Genomic DNA, 19,711 nt, shown 5'->3' with positions numbered 1-19,711 from the left:
TGAAAAAGTAACATTCAGAAACAGACAATCAGCAACTATGTCCCAAAGCCTAGCTGGAGTCCGAACACGGTACCCCCGTAATAATAATAAAGGGTTGGATTCGAGACTCCTAACAAACGGTTCCCCAGTTCGATACAAAACACCTGACGAAGGCCGGAGGGCAAAACGGCCGAAACGTTGTGACAATAACAACCAAGATGAGGAAGTCAGTCCGACAATCTCAATCAAACTAGTTTAAATATTAAAAATAACGTTTTTGGTTTTATTTGGATTATTCAGATTATTATTCTAATCTTGGTCGATATTTTCACATTTCTACCAACATAACTTCCGACATTATGCATATACCTGTAACATAACAATTAAAGGTTGAAGATTCAATCTTTAATTACAGGCAATAATAGCTAAGAATAACATAATAATTAACACTTCTACTTGATCATGACTGATGTGACAAGAACAATCTACCCTATGGATTAGATGAAATATTCATATCAAAATTCTGTAAAGGTTTCCAAGTTTGAAAAGAAAACACAACTGAAGAAAGTCAGAGGTTACATTGGCGAAAACATGGAAAGAACAACCAAAATGAGAATATTAGCCGAAATAATCCAAATTATTAGCCTTCATCTCAAAAAGCTAGAAAGATAATCTTTTGGAATCTTTAAAATGAATATTAATTAAGAATAAACAAAGGAATTTCTAAGAATTTAACATTACATGCCATCCACTAAAAGTAAGATTAGAGGAACATTGAAAAACCGTAATACATGGAGAGATTGAAAAGGCTGACCACATATGGAGGGAAAAAGGAAACCGTCTATCCTTATGGGACAAAGTAAAAATTATAGACGGAAGAATGGTGAAGAGTAAGGCAACTCAAAGAAGCAGCATATATACTGGGTAACAGACCTAGTATAGAATTTAACACAATATGGGAACCATTAATTATATATATATATATATATATATATATATATATATAAATACCCGTTCACATACACCTTTCACAATAAAGATAGAACCCAGAATTAGATAGAATCGAGCAATTGCATCGACAATGGACAACGCCAGACCCAAAGTGTACTGCATCTCATCAGTGACGTGCTCCGACATAGGCGGGAACCCAGGTCGTCGCACTCATGAAGTGTGCAATACTGACGACCTAACCATATGGGCCACGGCACAATCTATTGACTATGCCTCGATTTTTTAAATTCTTATATATATATTTTTTTTTTATCCAGTTCTCCATTCTACGATGTGACAAGCAACGCGTCATACAACTAAGATAGTTACTGCTGGTATGCAGGCGGTAGATATCACATCTACAAACATTAACTGAAATTAGCCGACTCCCCAGACACGATTTCGGAACAACCTTATTTGTTGATTATATATATATATATATATATATATATATATATATATATATATATATAAAATCAAAGTTGTATTTTCTGTGATATAAGCGTTGTTTAAATTTTAAAATAAAATGCATATAAAATACGTTTACCAACCGAATTAGAAATTTCAATTGTATTTCAATTATAAATGCCAAAATTGTAACTTTTGAATAAACCACATATTTGAAAATATTGTTCTTTGAAGTGCGCTGTCTTTAAAAAAGAAAAACACTCTGTATAATAGATGATCTGTTTTATTTCTTTCTTTTTGTCAACCCTGCAGACAATGGCAATTGTTGAGAAGAGGACGTTATGTAGAATTCAATTTGATCTATGACCGTGGCACCAAATTTGGCCTGAACACACCAAATGCACGATATGAAAGCATACTTATGTCCCTGCCTCTTTATGCGGTGAGTATTAACAAATTTCAGCATCATTATCATTATTATTATTATTATTGTTATCATTATTATTATGGATCCATCATGGAATTAATATTCCTGTTATTATTTGTACTTACTAGGGATTCTCACACAGATCATCATCAGAGGTTACTCACTGACAACAAGCAGTGGTGTTCTCTGGAGTCTGAGTGACAATAAGTATCCCCAGATTTCCAGTAGTCTGTACCTGTTTAGATAACTTTTGCAAATACTTTTGAATTATTGCAACAGCTGCTTACCATTTATTTCTTACTGGCAACAAACATTGAACTTCACTAGAATTTGGGTGGCAGTAAGCCTTCCCACGGTCTCAGTACTCTTTGCATTCACCCATCGAGATCCTTGCATCCTCTTTCACTCTTCATGATTATTTTGTGTGGCATCAGCTGATGACTTGTTTGGGAGGGGGGGGGGGTACACACAGTTTATAAGTTTTTTTTGTTTTTTTTTTCAATTTGTTTCCTGAAGTTCTTGTAGTCTTCCTCCCAACCTTTTGTTTTACTTCTGCTGCAGTTTCCATATGATTGGTTAGTGTTTATCAATCTCATCATCATCATCATCATCATCATTATCATTTTCATCATCTTTATCATCATAAGTATCATCATCACTATTATCATCGTCATCATCATCATCATTATTATTATTATTATTATTATTATTATCATTATTATTATCATTATTATTATTATTATTATTATTATTATCATCATCATTATTATTATTATTATTGGCTTACAAGGTGCTTTCACACAGGTCATTAAAGATCTCTCCTTAAAACCAACCTGTGGCGTTCTCTGGAAGCTGAGTGACAACAAGTGTCTTCAGATTTCCAGTACTCTCCACCTCTTACAATAATATTTGCAAATGAATTTATTATTATTTTTATTATCATCATTATTATAATTATTTTTTATCATCATCATTATTATCATCATCATCATTATTATAATATATAATCATCTTCATTATCATGATCATATCATTGTCATTATCATCATCATCATTATCATTTTTATAGAGATCTTGTATTTGTCTGTAACCAAATCTGTTTCATTTATCAGATTATTATATCATACTAACAGGGGCGCCTGGTGTTGCCCAGTCATAAAATACACTTAAATATTATATTTTAATTTACACAGATTTTGTATATATGGTTATAGAGTCAATTCTCTATCGATTATTTCATATTATATTGTACCCAATATATAGTTATGATTTCAAAAGATAAAAAAAAATGATTTGTGTTCTATTAGCAAGAATTGAAACCGAAACCAAAATTGATAGTAGGGATTATTAAATGATGATCGCCATGGTTTTTTAATGAGAAAGAAAGAAAAAGGAAAGGGCAGCAAAAAGAAAAAAGATAAGAAATGGGGATAGAGAAAAGAGTGGATAAGAAATACGGAAATAAAAATAAGAATATCTATAAAAGGGTAATATATATATATATATAATATAAAGCTGAATGTGTGTGTGTGTGTGTGTGTGTGTGTGTGTGTGTGTGTGTGTGTGTCTGGGTTTTTTTTTTTTTTTTTCATTTTTCTTAAACCTTTTCTTCTAGGGGATGGGACATCCAACCAGATGTCTGACATTTACCCCTATTTTAGTGAGTCCAACCAAGAGATCTTTTCAGGATTCTAGCTGTCCCTTTCAGTGCAATCGCTTGTATTTCACTTGCACTTGGTTCACCGGGTATGCTTGCTATGTACTTTTTAAAGTTCTTTTTCATAAGCCCAGTTGCTCCTATGATGACTGGTATAATTGAAATGTCTTTTAATTTCCAATTTCGTTTCATATCATACATAAGTCCTTGATACTTTGTTATCTTTTCCCTCTCAACTCTGTTAAGCCCTGTATCATTGGGTACACTGACCTTTATTACGGTCGCTTGGCTCTTATATGATTGACTATTTTAAAAAACTGATTACATATAATGATAGAAGATGTATCGAGACACAGGAATAGGTATGTTTGATCTGGCAGAATGGTGGTTCATTAAAATTGTGGGGTCTGCGTTCGCACCTGTATGGAAATAAAAAATTAAAATTTAAAAATTTAAAAAAACGTTTACAAGTGTTTTTGATATAGATGTACATAATAATACTTTGATAAGTATGTTTTAACTTAAATAGGGATGGTATAATAAAATTGTGGGGTCTGCGTTCGCACCTGGCCTCCATAGAATGGAAATAGGCACAAACTTTAATAAAGACTTTCCATATCTATCTAAGTATACTTTGATAATTATGCTTCAGTTTGAAGAAATATGGTATAATAAAATTATGGAGTGTTCGTTCGCACCTGACCTCCATAGAATGGAAATATGTCACAAAGTTTAACAAGGTTTTTTGATATAGATCCACAGAATATTGTGATAAGTGTTTTAGTGTGAACATGTATGGTATAATAGATTATGAGGTTTATCTATTTTATTTTTACTTTCATCATATTTTGCTTTGGTTTTGATACCCCCAAATTCGAAGCTATCTCTTTACAACCCTTCCTTTTCATAACCTATCATACTTTAATAAATCAGAGTCCATTTTTTGTAGGCTGCTTTTGAACCCAGTCCACGACGGGTACATTTGCTAGTGTGTGTGTATATTTATATATATATATATATATATATATATATATATATATATAACCATGGCTTTTGATAGACAAGAGCAAGCAAGGATGGCTGGGTGGTCCACAGAGGTTTTTATAAAATCTTATATAGATTCTTGAAGATTTTACTTCTAAAATATTAAGTATTCTTATATTATTTAATATTAATTCTAATTACCTATACATTTAATTAGATTACTTTCAAAATATTCTATGTATTGATAAGATGTAACATTTATTATGTATTTAAGACAAACCAAAGCGTCTTTAATGCAGACATAAACTGGTATGCTCATTACATACTGTCTCCTTTATTTAAAAAAAATAAACAAGATTACGTTTCAATATTTAAATAGTTGTCTTACATGCTAAGCATATAAAGTTATACTGCTAGATTAAAAAAAAAAAAATAACATTTAAGCTGAAAAATCAAACTTTGCTTTTGACAAGCCAATTTTCAGTTGTTATTGTTGTACTGTGCTATTGTCAATATAATAAGATACTTCACTACGATTTCTTATTAGAATGACTTAATCTGGCTCAGTTGACTGTTCATATGAAACATTTTTAAATAATCATCTAAAAATAAAAATCAGCAAAATGAAGAATATATGTAGTAATAATTCTTCTAATGCACTCACCTCCAAAAGACAGAAAGTCTGTTCTGTTATCAATACACAGGGGCTGGGAGAGGAAGAAGAGGAAGAAGAAGCGGTAGGCATGGTTGGTTTTATGGGAAAGAGGGCGAGACTAACCGCGAGAATTCTTGAGATTTGAAAGGAATAAAAGACCGAACTCGGACAGATTGGTGAGTGTGGTTTTGCTCAAATAGAGAAAACGGTGAGAGAAGAGGAAAGTCCCTCCCTAAAGAAAGTTCTGGCTCAAAGTGAGAAAGAAAGTGAGGCTGAAGGACCCAGCAGTTTTTAATAGAAGTTTATTTTATTTAATTATTTGTGAACTATTATCCTCATCTTCTACTTGTTGTTTTACAATGTTTCAGCCAATTATTCCTCTGGCTTTCATCGTAACAATCAGTACGGGCCCGATAATTGACTGGTGCTACCAGATTAGGCTGTCCTTTGGCTTCCTGGAACGAAATGCACCTACATTGACGTTTTTTGTTTTCTGATCTTTTTTGTAAAACTTAATTTTGTTCTGCAAAACCAAAAACAACAGCCCCTCTCCCTCCCCTTTATATTTTATCCCCCCCCCACTCCCAGACCCTGTCGGTGGAGTATCAGAATACACCGACTGCCCCCCTGCAGAGAGTAAAAGTACCTCAATGGGGCCACCTATTGGCCATAGGTGGCGACCCGTAATTCCTTAGAACGGGATCCTGGTGGCTGAGCACCTCATGACCTCGGAACCAAGTGGCCGTGAGTTAGCAACAACTCCACTTTGGCCCTTACTTTGGCTAGATGGGCGGTTGGGCAGGCTCAACCCGATCAACCGGCTAGTCATGACAGTCCCTAATAATAGTAAACCCCCACAAAAAGGGAAATACAAACACATTACACTTATAAAAAAAAACAAAAAAACACACACATACTATCATTAGAAGGCGATAGCAAGGACCAATCAGATGGTGAAAACTGATGCTATTGACAACTAGCCCTTTCTATACCTTGCTAGGTCCGAGGAAATGAAAAAAATCGTCATAAGCAGCTATACTCACTATTTGAGTATATCATCATTGTATCCCTGAGATGCTTGGGCGAATGGGTCCCCCCACCCAACCATCTCCCAATTTAGGGCTCTGAGGAGGGTGGGGAGCAAGGATGATGAAAAAAAACAAAAAATATTCTATGGCTTCCAAAAAAAATTAAAAGACCCCATCCAGAAAGTGATGGAGATGAAAACACAAACTTTCCGGAGTATACAATCTTGGAATCGCAAGATAGCACACAAATAACTAAAATGTCCCCATTCATAATCGAAAAAATTATCAACAAAAATCTGAACACAAAACAAATTAAAAAATTAAAAAATGGAACTTTACTTATACAAGTATCTACTAAAAGTAGTGCCGAAGAAATTTTAGCATGGACAAAGTTCCATGATATAAACATCAAAACCTACCCTCACAAAACCCTCAACACCTCAAAGGGAGTCATCAGATGTTGAGAATTAAACACCTGCTCTCTAGAAGAAATAAAAACAAACCTAAAAAAACAAAAAGTTATAGATACTAAAAGAATTACAATAAAAAGAAACGGACAAACAATAAACACCAACACATACATATTAACTTTCAATACTCCCATCCAACCAACTGAACTCAAGATTGGATATATTAACATTAAAGTAGAAACATATATCCCCAGACCACTTCGCTGCCTAAATTGCCAAAAATCTGGCCACTTCAAAGAATACTGCACCAGGAAAACAGTATGCCCAAAATGTATCAGTAATGAACACAAGGAAACAGAATGCCAAGGAAATATAAAATGCCCAAACTGTGGTGAGGACCATCCTGCATACTCATCGCTCTGCCAAAACTGGATCAAAGAAAAAAAAAAAAAAAAACTAAAATATACCAAAAACATAAGTTTTACTGAAGCTAGAAAAATTATTGAAACAGCCACCACAACAGAACCAACTAGATCATATGCAGGTGCAACCAAAAATCAATTAAAAACAATAGAAAACATTGAACTAAAGGAAATCTCTACCCTCATAAAATCACTTCAAGAACTAGTTGAAGCATTGAGGGCCACCTTACGGCAACTGCCGTCAACTCAAGCTGTACTTGAAAATAACTACCAAACAGTTGAAAATAAAATCCCACCAGATCCCAAAAATCAAACACAATCCTCTAACAAAAAACCCACACAACCTGAAAACATCCCAAGACCAAAAGAACAATCGCCTAGTACCCTCCGCAAAGAAAAAAATCAAATCTCACACCAACCAAACAGAAAATAAATGAAAACCCCAAAAAAGACAGATCTCGATCCATGTCAAAAACCAGAATTACAGATCAGAACAAATTTAAATCCTTGGAAATAATGGAAACAGACGACAGAGCCTCCGAACCCCCATAATCAAATAGTAGAAAACAACCACTGTTTTTCTTAATAAAATAAAAGGAAATCAAAAACATAAAACTAAACTATGGCCAGCAAAATAATCCAATGGAATTGCAGAGGTATAAAAGCCAACAAGAATGAATTACTTCTACTAATATCCAATCTCTGCCCTACTATAATATGCCTACAAGAGACTTTTTTAAAACCATCTGAAACTCTGTAACTTCACTGAATATAACCACACAACAATTAATACAAATAGAGCTTCTGGAGGACCATCCATTCTCATCAACAAAAACACAGCAAAAAGCCAAATAAATCTACAAACTAATTTACAGGCAATTATCACCACAACCACCCTACATAGAACAGTCAAAATCTGCTCCATCTATCTCCCCCCAAATGACCCTATAAATGAAACAGAGATAGAAAAACTTATCAACTAACTTCCTTGCCTCTTCATATTATTAGGTGACTTTAACAGTCATAATGTTAGTTGGGGATGTTCAGACACAGACAGAAAAGGAATCATTATAGAAAATATTATCAACAACAACCTATGCATATATAATAAAAAAAACAAACCTTTATTCACTCTGCTACAAATTCATACTCAGCAATTGACCTCTCTAAATCGGAAAATACAATACCAATAGTATCTTTATGGATTACAACTGGACAGTGCATGAGGACACTTGTGGGAGCGACCACTTCCCAATAATATTAGAACACTTTGGTTCTGAAACAAACTCAAAAATTCCTCATTGGAACCTTAAAAAAGGTAACTGGAATAAATTTAAATCATTATGCGAACACAAACTCTTACCTGGAAAACATATGAAAGACCCAATCACTCACTTTACAGATACCATCATCTCAATAGCTGAGGAATGCATACCGAAAACAAAGGTATCAACCAAGTATAATCGGCCCTGGTTTAATGATGATTGCAAAAAGGCTATCAGGCTACGATGTGCTGCATTAAGAAAATTCAACAACCGACCAACTACTCGGAATTTAAACAACTTCAAAATATGCAGAGCTAAAGCACGGTGAACAATAAAAGAAGCCAAATGTGAATCATGGAAAAACTTTGTGTCCAAAATCAACAATAACACCAAAGACAAAACCATATGGAAAATGATACGGAAAATATCTGGAAAAAACACCAGTTCCCCTCTCAGCCACCTCTGTATAAACAATAAAAAAATAACCCCCAAAAAAAGGACATAGCCAACATGCTTGCAGACACTATTGCAAATAATTCATCATCGAAAAATTACAATAAAACATTCCAGACTATTAAACATGAATCAGAAAAAGACAGCTTACACTTTAAAAGTAATAATGAAGAAGTTTATGATAATTTTTTTACCATTCAAGAACTAAAGGATTCATTAAAAAAAGCCAATAACATGGCTCAAGGACCAGATGAGATAACATATGAATTCCTGAACCAACTACCAGATCAACCATTAAAGTACTTACTTTCCATTCTTAATGACATCTGGATCAATGGCAACCTTCCAGCTATATGGAAACAAGCTACAGTCATTCCCATATCAAAACCAGGGAAGGATGCATCTGACCCCTCTAATTATCACCCCATAGCTCTAACAAGCTGCGTGTGTTCAAGACGATGGAGAGAATGATAAATACCAGACTAATGTGGTTTCTTGAAACAAATAAAATATTAACCAACCTTCAATGTGGTTTCCGGAGCACTACAGACCACTTAATACAACTGGAAATCTTTATCAGAAATGCATTTATACAAAAAAAAGCATATGACTGCTATATTCTTTGATCTGGAAAAAGCTTATTATACCACATGGCGGTATGGTATCATGAAAGATCTCAAAGAAGCCGGACTGAAAGGAAGACTACCCATCTTCATCAACAACTTTATCAACAATTGATTATTTAATGTCCGTGTAGGAACATGCCTCTCTGATATTAAGGAACAGGAAACATAAGTACCACAGGGAAGTATTTTGTCTGTAACATTGTTTAATCTAAAGATTAACAATATCGTTAAATGCATAAACCAAGGTGTGGATTGCTCACTATATGTAGATGATTTTTTAATTGCATATAGCTCTAGGCATATCCATATATGCATTGACAAATTAAAAAAATGGATAACCAAAAACGGATTTAAGTTTTCCATTGATAAATGCGTGCACTTTTGTCAGCTTAGAAAACTGCACCCGGATCCTCTCTTAAAACTAGATGATACCCAGATTCCTGTTGTCGACGAACATAAATTCTTAGGGTTAATATTAGACAAAAGACTCGCATTCATCCCTCATATTAAACACTTAAAGAATAAATGCAACAAAACTCTCCAGTTAATGCGAGTCATTGTCCACACAGACTGGGGAGCGGACAAACAAACCCTACTGAAACTATATAAATCACTAGTACGCTCAAAACTAGATTATGGCAGCTTCATTTATGGCACCACCAGAAAATCATATATAAAGATACTAGACACTGTTCAACATCAGGGCCTCAGGCTTCTACTGGGAGCCTTCCAAAGTTCTCCCACCGATAGTCTCTATACAGAAGCCAACGAACCACCATTATCAATCTGGCGCAACAAGTTGGCTTTACAGTACTTAACCAAAATTCTCTCTTGCCCAGACAATCCTGCCTATGATTGTATTGCAAATGCATTAGATTACAATCTCTACAATAGGAAAAAATCACAACCATCAAATCCAGCCTTCAATCCCAACTACCAAAACTTATTTGACCAAAAGGTAAAAGCTATAAAACCTTTTGGTCTTCATATGAAACCATTAGTGGAAAATGCAGGTATCACAATCAGGAACATCCATGAGGTCAACCAACTAAACCTCCCACCCTGGCTACTAAAACAATCTCCCACCCTAGCTACTAAAACAACCTGAAATTATCTTTGAACTAAACAAGCTCCCAAAAAATCAAACTCATCCACTGAACTGTCAAGAAAAACTATTTAGCATTCAGGAAAAATACCCAAATCATCAGCATATCTATACAGATGGTTCTAAGAACGGCAACAGAACTGGATGCAGAATAATATCCAATAGCACTACCTTGCAGAAGCGACTACCAGACTATGCTTCAATTTTTAGTGCTGAAGCCACAGCTATAGATCTGCCACTAGACCTCATTACTGACCTCACCTACAACAAATTTATAATTTTTTCAGACTCCCTATCAGTACTCGAATCTCTAAAGAACCAAAATTTAAATAATCCACTACTCATTAATTTATTACAAAAAATACATACTCTTTCACAAATAAAAATATCAAATTCTGCTGGATACCCAGTCATTTTGGAATCCAAGGCAATGAAAAAGCTGACAGAGCTGCAAAAAAATGCACTAAATCTTGATGTAAGCGATTTAAAAATTCCACACTTGGACTACAAATTACTAATATATAGATTCATTATGAAGAAATGGCAAGAAAAATGGAATAATTGTCAAAACAACAAACATTTCAAAATCAAACCCACAATAGAGAAATGTTTACCAAATTTCAGAAAATCGCGTAGAGTGGAAGTAGTTTTGTCCCGCATTCGCATAGGACATGCACACATAACCCACTCCTTTCTGCTAAAAAAAAGAAGACCCTCCAGAATGTGTGGCATGCCAAGAACCCTTTATTGTAAAATACTTTCTTTTGGATTGTGGCGACCTCAAGCATATCTGGCAGAACTATTACAACGTTAACAATTTGAAAGAGCTATTTAAAAAAGTCAATCCTAACAAAATACTAACATTCCTAAAAAAGCCAATTTATACAAAAGAACATAATTTTACCTGATCCAACTTCACTCTCACCAAAAAAAAAAAAAAAGAAAAAAAACAATACTACCTAATGACCCAAAAAGGCTGACTGAATAAGTTAAAATATCTAACAAAAAAAAAAATGACGGACCTCAGCATTAAATAACAAAAAAATAAGATTGATATGCTTAAAACCCAACCTAACCTAACCTAACCGAAAATTGGAAGAACAAAAAAAAAATATATATAAAAATGTGGATTTATAAGACCAAAAATATCTAACCTTGATTGCCCTTCAGGGTCTGTGGCAGAAAATGCAGAATATCTACGATTCCAGGTGAGCATTGTTTGGAGGTAACAGTTTCAATCCCACGAAAGCCGGTCAGAGGATTAGTTGTCCAAACTGTGGTGAGATGACAACTATTGAAGGCAGTAATTGCTGTGGATGTAGTTGAAGGATTTGACAAATGAATTTATTATTACCATTTTACCATTTATTTCTGCGGTTAACCTGATGAAGGCCAGAGGAATAATCGGCTGAAATGTCACGAAACAACAACTAGAAGATGAGAACAATAGTCCACAAATAATAAAATAAATTATACAAATTTACTTATCTCAAAAATAATTCCAAATTAATTCAATAAAAGTTGTTTAAACTTAGGTTTTAAAAATGAGAAAACAAATAGCAATTAAAAACTAAACTGACTTCACTATATCCTGCACAATGCCAGATAGGTTCAGCTAGTATCTTATCAACTAGCTGAAGTACCAGTCTCTGAAAAAGGTTAGTAAAAAATAAGGTATACTGGGAAACTTAAATAGCCAGGTTTGAACTCCTCCCCAAAATACTTAAAAGTAAACAAAAAGGATTAGTTGAAAATAGAAATAACATGACTGAAGTTATGAATTTAGAAAAAATTCATTTTTGTAGAGTTTAACCCCCATTAGAGGGTTCTAGAATAAGTGAGATTTGCTTGATTATTTATAAAAATGTATCTACTATTAATCAGATTGTGTCGATTTAAGGTGATGAATTAATATGTTCCCCCATCTTCAGTCTCTTCTGCAGCCATTGCCATTGAGGAAGATGGACATTGTCAGTTCACAAGCTATGATTATGTTAGTTTTTGCAACGATGGATTTGTGAAGGCAACAATGATGTCCTTCCATATTCAGCACCTGGTACTTACAAATAACCACCTATCTAGTAGCTCAATGTTAACTTTGATCTGACGAGCATGCACAGAAGCACCTAAGAATTGTATGCCAATGTCTTAGGCGGGCCTACCTACATTGAAAACGAGCTCATCCAAAGGCTATAAAAACGCAGATACCAGAGTCGTTCAATAAGGAACTGCCGGGGTTGCTCTGGTAACGTGTTGTGTTGAGTCGTTTTGTTTCGGATCATGTCATATCGAATCATCGGAGGTGTTCGAGTTCGAATTGATGGATCGCATGGACGAAATTGTTTGGGAATCAGGACCGTGTTGCCACATGTGATACCAGAGTCGTTTTTCTTTTGTAACTTTTCCTTCATGAACTCTTCCTTCATGAAGCAACATATGTGATGGGGATGGGTGCGTCAACATGGATACAGTTGTTTTATTTTTCAGATAATAAAATCTCAGTAAAATAAGAGGTGAAAAACATTTCACTTGAGCGTTCATGCTTTTATGGCGGACCCTTTAAAAAAAAAGAAAGAGCTCAGACTCCAAAAACATTGTGATGATGGCATTTAACAAACTAAATCTAATGTTTAATTCAAACAACGATTCTAAAAAGCAGGTATTAACCCTTTACCGCCAAATTGTAACTTTAAGTCGCTTTTCAAAAAAAAACACCTATATAGGAAATATTTCTTACTCTTATGACTGGTCTTCAAAGTACCGATCTATGCATGGTTCAACAAGTGGATGAGGGGGTTGTTTACGTTTGTGCGTCAGTTGCACACTAACTTCCATCACGTATGTGTTTCATGATTAAAAAAAATTCTGGTGGTAAAGGGTTAATTATAATTTTCCGGAATGATTGATTTCTAGCTTTATTGGTTTATGATTATTGATATGTGAAGTGGATGATGTTCATAGCAATACATTTCTCACCAGTTCTTGCTTGCTTCTCTGGTAGTGACTGGCAAATCATAGACGTCGCTCCTTGATGGTAGTAGATATGGCAGGTAGGTTGCCATAAAGTAGCTGCTTCATGGGATGATCTTGCCAAGATATATTTAACACTGTTTGTAACGTATGGGTGTATGTGCCATCTAGCTTTCTTTCCAATCTTTTGGTAAGTGCTGAAATTGTTGCTCCATAAACAACATGGACAGTTCACATTAGTTCCTCTTATAAGTATCTGATTCTAGAAAGAATTGAGGAAACCAATACCAACAAAGGAATCGAATTTACTTTTTATCATACATATAAGCAAAATATATTTTAGAAAGTCGTGCTGCCTGATGTGGTTTGTGTGCCATTTAAACTCTGGGACTAAAAAAAGTGTATATAAGTTTACAATTCTGTCAGTGGGCTTAGTCCAACTTTGTCTCTGCTGTTATTTTGACTATAGTCAAACTAGAGAAAGGAGGACAAAGAAAAGGAAAGAGAGAGAGAGAGAGAGAGAGAGAAGGGGGAAGAATTATGGTATTGGCCTTGAATGATTAGAAATTTGTTAAAAAGAAATGTAATTATTCATAAACCTATTAAATATTTGCCTCTGAGGGCGCATCTATTTGCTTCCGAAGGGCACATCTATTTGAAGGGTGTATCTATTTGCTTCTGAAGGGTGCATCTATTTGCTCATGCAGAATGACAGCTGATGAAATGTTCATCATATTATTTCCTTAACTCCCTCTGTGTCAAAAGACAATGGATACTCAGTGAAAATGTGCCTGTAGAAGTTTGATAGTGAAACAAGGGTTGCATTATCCTCAACTGCATTCCCCCCCCCCTCACCAAAAATTGCTTAAGTTTAATAGCAGGGAGAAATCTAAGATAACTCAAAGCAATGCTGGGGTAAACAGAGATACTGTGATTCAAACATTTTGTATTTCACATGCAAAATGGATATTATACAACTGAGTCACATCTTGGTCTAATCCTTATTAGATAATGCAGCAGCAGTAAAAATGGCTTTTGAAGAAGACAGGAGAGTGCAGCTGCCAAAGTGCTGTCAGCATGGCAACCGTGATGAAGATAACAGTCTGATTCAAATAAAAAATGTTGACAGATACTTTAAAATTGTTTGTTTTTAAATATCTCTTTTACAAATAATTGAAAAATGTTGTTTTATATTAAATTTATTTAATTTCTTTTCCTATCTCTCTCTTTTTTATTTTATAAATAGAAATGGGAATACTGCCACAAGCCAGAAGTGGGATCCAAGGAAGAAGAAATTATGAAAGTTCTTAAAGAACCCAGAAATTGGGTATAAAATCTCATCATAAAATATAGTAAAAGTTGAATAAAATCTCATTTAATTGTTATAAAAAAACAGTAAAAGTTGCTTTCAATAAATACATTTTTCATTTAAAATCGTTTGTTTCTCTTTTGTGTTATTAGATGTCTCCAATCATGTCTGTTGACTGTAAGTCAGTCTGTCATGCTTAAAATCAAAATAGCATATTTTAGGGGTCTGTCAGGATCAGTTTTGAAACAGCATTTTCCTTGATTTGTCACACACAAATTTGAAATAATATTTTCCTTGGTCTGTTCTATTCAAGTTTGGAATAACATTTTCCTTGGTGTATTAGTATGAGTACGTGTTCCCTGCCTGCGCATGGTACACCTGGTTTCTGGTCCTATCAGACCCCCAGCCCTTCAGGTAAGTTTAACATCATAGTTAATGAGTGAATGAGGTGCATCTGTTCGCTCGGTGGTAGAAATCCTCCAAGGTGTTTACTTCTTATTTTCAATATTTTGTTATCGGCTTCAAATTGTAAAAGCTTAGTAGAACTCAATCCGTTGTTTTTGTTTTTTTTCTTTTTTCTCTCATTATAAGGTTGGTGCAAAAACAATGTCGTTTTTTGACATTCAATTTCAAAAGATCATAACTCCTTTCATAATAAACTTTATTAATCGAAATAAGAATCATTAGAATTGATACATTTTTTGCCAACGAGAAACAAGTTTATTTATCCCATTAGCATAGAAATACGGAGTTCTGGAAGCAACGAAGTCATTAAAGGCTGATTCGGCATAATCTCGGCTTTTGAAGCATTTTTCGCGCAGGAAGTTGTCAAGATGCTTGAAAAAGTGATAATCGATGGGAAAGAGGTCCAGTGAATATGACTGATGAGGCAGTCTCGTAGCTCAATTCGTTCAGCTTCTGCAGGGTCAGTTGAGCAACATGCCGGTGAGCATTGTCATGGAGGACAATTGGTCGCTTCATATTGACTAATCTCAGGTACATACATTGGAGCTTCTGGTGCATTTATCAATTTGCCAGCACTACTTCTCTGCTGTAATCATTTCACCCAGATTCAAGAATCTGTGATGGATGAAACCGGCCACAGACCACCAAACAATCACCATAACCTTTTTTTGGTGCAATTTCAGCTTCGGGAAGTGTTGTGGAGCTTCTCTGGCATCCAACCACTGTGATGAATGTCGCCGGTTGTCGTAGAGGATCCACTTCTCATGTCACAATTCATTCATGAAATGGATCGTTTTTGTTGCGCAGAAGGAGCGTCAAAGACCTCTCAAAATGACAATTTTTTTTTTATCATTCAATTCGTGCGGCGCCCATTTATCCAATTTTTTTTACTTCCCTATTTGCTTTAAATGGCAAATAACTGTTGAGTGGTTGACCTCGAGTTCAACAGCAACTTCTTGTGTGGTTTTGCAAGGATCGGCTTCAATTAAGACTTTCAAATGTTTGTCATCAACCGCAGTCGCCCGGATGCAACCGTATTCATCTTCGAGGCTCTCGTGACCATTACAAAATTTCTTGAACCATCGTTGTATCACACATTTGTTAGTTGTTTCTGGGCCAAATGCATCATTGATATCACGAGCAGTCTTGGCAGCTTTTCGACCTAGTTTGAACTGGAACAAGAAAATCGTACGGATTTGAATTTTGTCCATGATGTTGAAAAGACTGCAAAAAAAATGAATGAAGAGATTGAGAATGGTAATGAATAACACGATTCAATAGAGCGAAAAATGCGCTTCAAAATTATATATAACATGGCTATATATATATATATATCAATGAATTAATTTAGAAATCATATATAAAAGTAACATATGTGAGAAAACGATATTGTTTTTGCACCAACGTAATAGATCTCACTCACATTTAGAGGACAACCTGCTTTTTGTAATCCTAATAATAAACCGGACACTATATTCCAGTTTATTATTTTGAAAAGGATTTAGAGTGTCGGTCACAAATTGGTAATATCTTCCTCTATTTCATACCAGAGCACTACCCGACTACAAAGGTAAGAAAAGAAACCAAAACCGACGAACTGCTAAGATCACTCAATATATACACCTTACTCAGCTGGTAAATTTGCAAACAGAACTCGTGATAAAGACAATAAATTGTAATGCTCACGCTTCTAGCCTTGCCTTCCGGCCAGTTCTGAATCCTCAGGTAAGCCATTCTGTGTTTCTTTTGTTGATTTTATTTTTTATTTTTAAATTTCGTTGTTCAGTTCTGCTACATTATCTTAATAACCCAATATTTTGTTTTTTGTTCTGCTCCCCACCCCACTCCTCGTTTTATACAAATTAAATGTTTGTATTTAAATATATTCATAAAAAATTTTAATTTCCAACAACAAATTTTTGGTTATCTTAAGTAGGACGGCCTGCAGAGTAAATGTGGTATTGTGGTCACTGAGATGATTTTAAGTAAGAAAGAAATCTTTATCACTTTAATCCAAAGATGAGCCACAAAACCCCTTTTGATGGCTTTCATCCTAATTTGTTTTAAATGTAATTTTTTAAATATTTTCTGCAAATAAATAATTCAAAGTGTAGTATCTGTTTTCAGCATTCCAATGACATCAGTCACTTTACTATCAACAAAAATATTACACATCTATTTTTTTCTGTCAAAGTTCTCAGAAATCAAGCCCCCCCTTCCTCGAACTAACATTTGATCTCTATAAGAGATGCATAGATATTTGAATATTTCATTAAGTTCTCATTTATCTCTCAAACATTGAGTTAATAAAGAAATTGGGAATATAACTTTCCTCTCTTCAATTGACCATTTAAATATGTTGTAGTATTATTAGCTCGTAAATTGGTGGTGGTCAAGAATTTCCAACAGAGCAAAAAAAGTAGGAAGAAAAAACCAAAAATAAAAAAATATATACACAACAAAAAATTGTTATCAAAGACAATAAAAGTAGGTTAATGTTAGTTTAGGTAAGAAAAAACAAAACAGATTCTTGTCTAGTTGAAAAACTGGAGCAGTCATAAAAATATATTTTTTGAATTTAACTTTCTTATTAAAAAAAAAAATTATAAAAATTGCTATTTGTGGAAATAAAATCTCCAGAGAATCACTAGATTTGTAACTTTTCGTAACAGAGATTTTCAAAAATTTTGGGAAATAAAATCTCCAGAGAATCGCTAGATTTGTAACTTTTCGTAATCGAGATTTTCAAAACCCGCTAGGTTAGGGAAATAAAATCTCCAGAGGATCGCTAGATTTGTAACTTTTCGCAACCAAGATTTCAAAACCCGCTAGGTTGGGGAAATAAAATCTCTAGAGAATCGCTAGATTTGTAACTTTTTGTAACCGAGATTTTCAAAATCCGCTAGGTTGGGGAAATAAAGTCTCCATTGAATCACTAGATTTTGAACTTTTCGTAGTCAAAATTTTCAAAACCTGCTAAAAGAAAAAAAAAATCCCCCACCCCCCAAAAAACCCACTAGGTTTTAGCTTTGTACCTTATATATAAATTTAGTACTTCTGCAGAGTTCATTTGGCTAAAACTTCTTTCCACTTCATCATTTGAATGTGGCAAAACGAGAATTTCTAATGCAAATTCTTCAAATTCTTTGATGGATTTGCATCAGAAGTATCTCTGTAGCTATAAACCTCATTGAAAGACTAAATGTGTTTACAGACTTTTTCCACTTGACGAGAGTTATATTCTGCCATTGTTCCATGAACGAGTGTAAAAAAGGCCAAATTTTGCCTTAAAAAGGCCAATCTGTCAAACCTTAGAAAGGCCAAATTTTAAAAGCAATACAGCAGCCTCGAATGTCGTACATTTAGTCTAATAAAAAATGATGAAAAAATAATAAAAATTAAGAGGTGGATGTAGCTTGCTTGAAGCATTATATAGTATGTAGTTAAATGAAATGTGTAGAAGGCAGTACAATGCAGAGGTAACGAAAAGACACAAGCTGAAGCAGGTGAGAAAGTTTTATTAATACAACTTACAAATACATGTGTACATATTCATGTATTACATATACACATATTTATATTTGCACCGTGATCACCTGGGGAAAGTCGGTCTGGTGGTATATCCGTGTTATATAATATTTCGAGAAAGATCTCTTCATCAAATTTCATTAAATTTTTTTCGGCAAATGTGTAGTTTAGCAGTGTAAATTATTCGACAGACAAAAAATTATAAAAACTATCTATTTTTATATATTATTAGACACTAATAAATAAAATTATTAGACACTAAGGCTGAAATTAAACTATGAAAAAATTTCATTTTTATTGTCTTTTCAACATTTTTATTGGACTAAATGTATGACAATCAAGGCCGCCATATTGTTTTTATAATTTGGCCTTTCTAAAGTTTGACAGATTGGCCTTTTTTAGGCAAAATTTGGCCTTGCGCTTTTATTACAAAAATGACGACCAAAACAATTTTATAAACGTATAAAAGGCCAAATTTGGTTTTAAAAAGGCCAATCTGTCAAACCTTAGAAAAATAAAAGCAATATGGCGGCCTCGATTGTTGTACAGCTAGTCTAATAAAAATGGTGAAAAAAATAATAAAAATGATTTTTTTTTTCTGGTTTTATTTCAACCTTTGGGTCTTATAATGTGTTTTATATAAAAATAAATAATTTTTATAACTTTTTATCTATCAAATAATTTACGCCGCTAAACTACACATTTGCCTTTTTCTGGTTTTATTTCAGCCTTTGAGTCTTTTAATGTGTTTTATATAAAATAAATAATTTTTAGTATTTTTGTCTGTCAAATAATTTATGCCGTTACACTACACATTTACCAATTAATGTTTGTTTATATATATATATTTTTTTTTTTCGACACGCAGGTTTGAAACGGCGAACGAAATCTCCAGATTTTAGAGAAAAAATAAACGCTAGCCACAAATTTTACCAGCTTGATTCCAAACCGAACTTTGCAGATCTACAAATTTGAAATAAATTATCTCCCTTGCAAACAGGCATTTTATGTGCATGATCTCCCTTGTAAC

At 34.0% G+C, this 19,711-nt stretch overlaps 1 protein-coding gene across 17 annotated transcripts in view; it reads left to right on the top strand.

Annotated features, from left to right (window-relative positions):
- The window catches only part of LOC145239882 (oxygen-dependent coproporphyrinogen-III oxidase-like), a 985,985-nt gene extending 971,172 nt beyond the window's left edge, over positions 1–14,813 (top strand). For all 17 annotated transcript variants that reach the window (XM_080103476.1, XM_080103478.1, XM_080103489.1 and 14 more), the window contains 2 exons: positions 1,690–1,819; positions 14,626–14,813. In XM_080103476.1, coding sequence (XP_079959602.1) covers positions 1,690–1,819; positions 14,626–14,712 — 217 coding nt within the window. In that variant the 3' untranslated portion in view covers positions 14,713–14,813. The remainder of the gene's footprint in view (positions 1–1,689; positions 1,820–14,625) is intronic.
- The last annotated feature ends 4,898 nt before the right edge of the window (positions 14,814–19,711 follow it).

The sequence above is a fragment of the Euprymna scolopes genome, chromosome 19 (assembly GCF_053919585.1).
Source record: "Euprymna scolopes isolate OS-2025 chromosome 19, ASM5391958v1, whole genome shotgun sequence".
NCBI lineage: Eukaryota > Metazoa > Mollusca > Cephalopoda > Sepiida > Sepiolidae > Euprymna > Euprymna scolopes.
The sequence above is the reverse complement of the archived record's forward strand: the minus strand, read 5'-3'. Positions and strand labels throughout refer to the sequence as shown.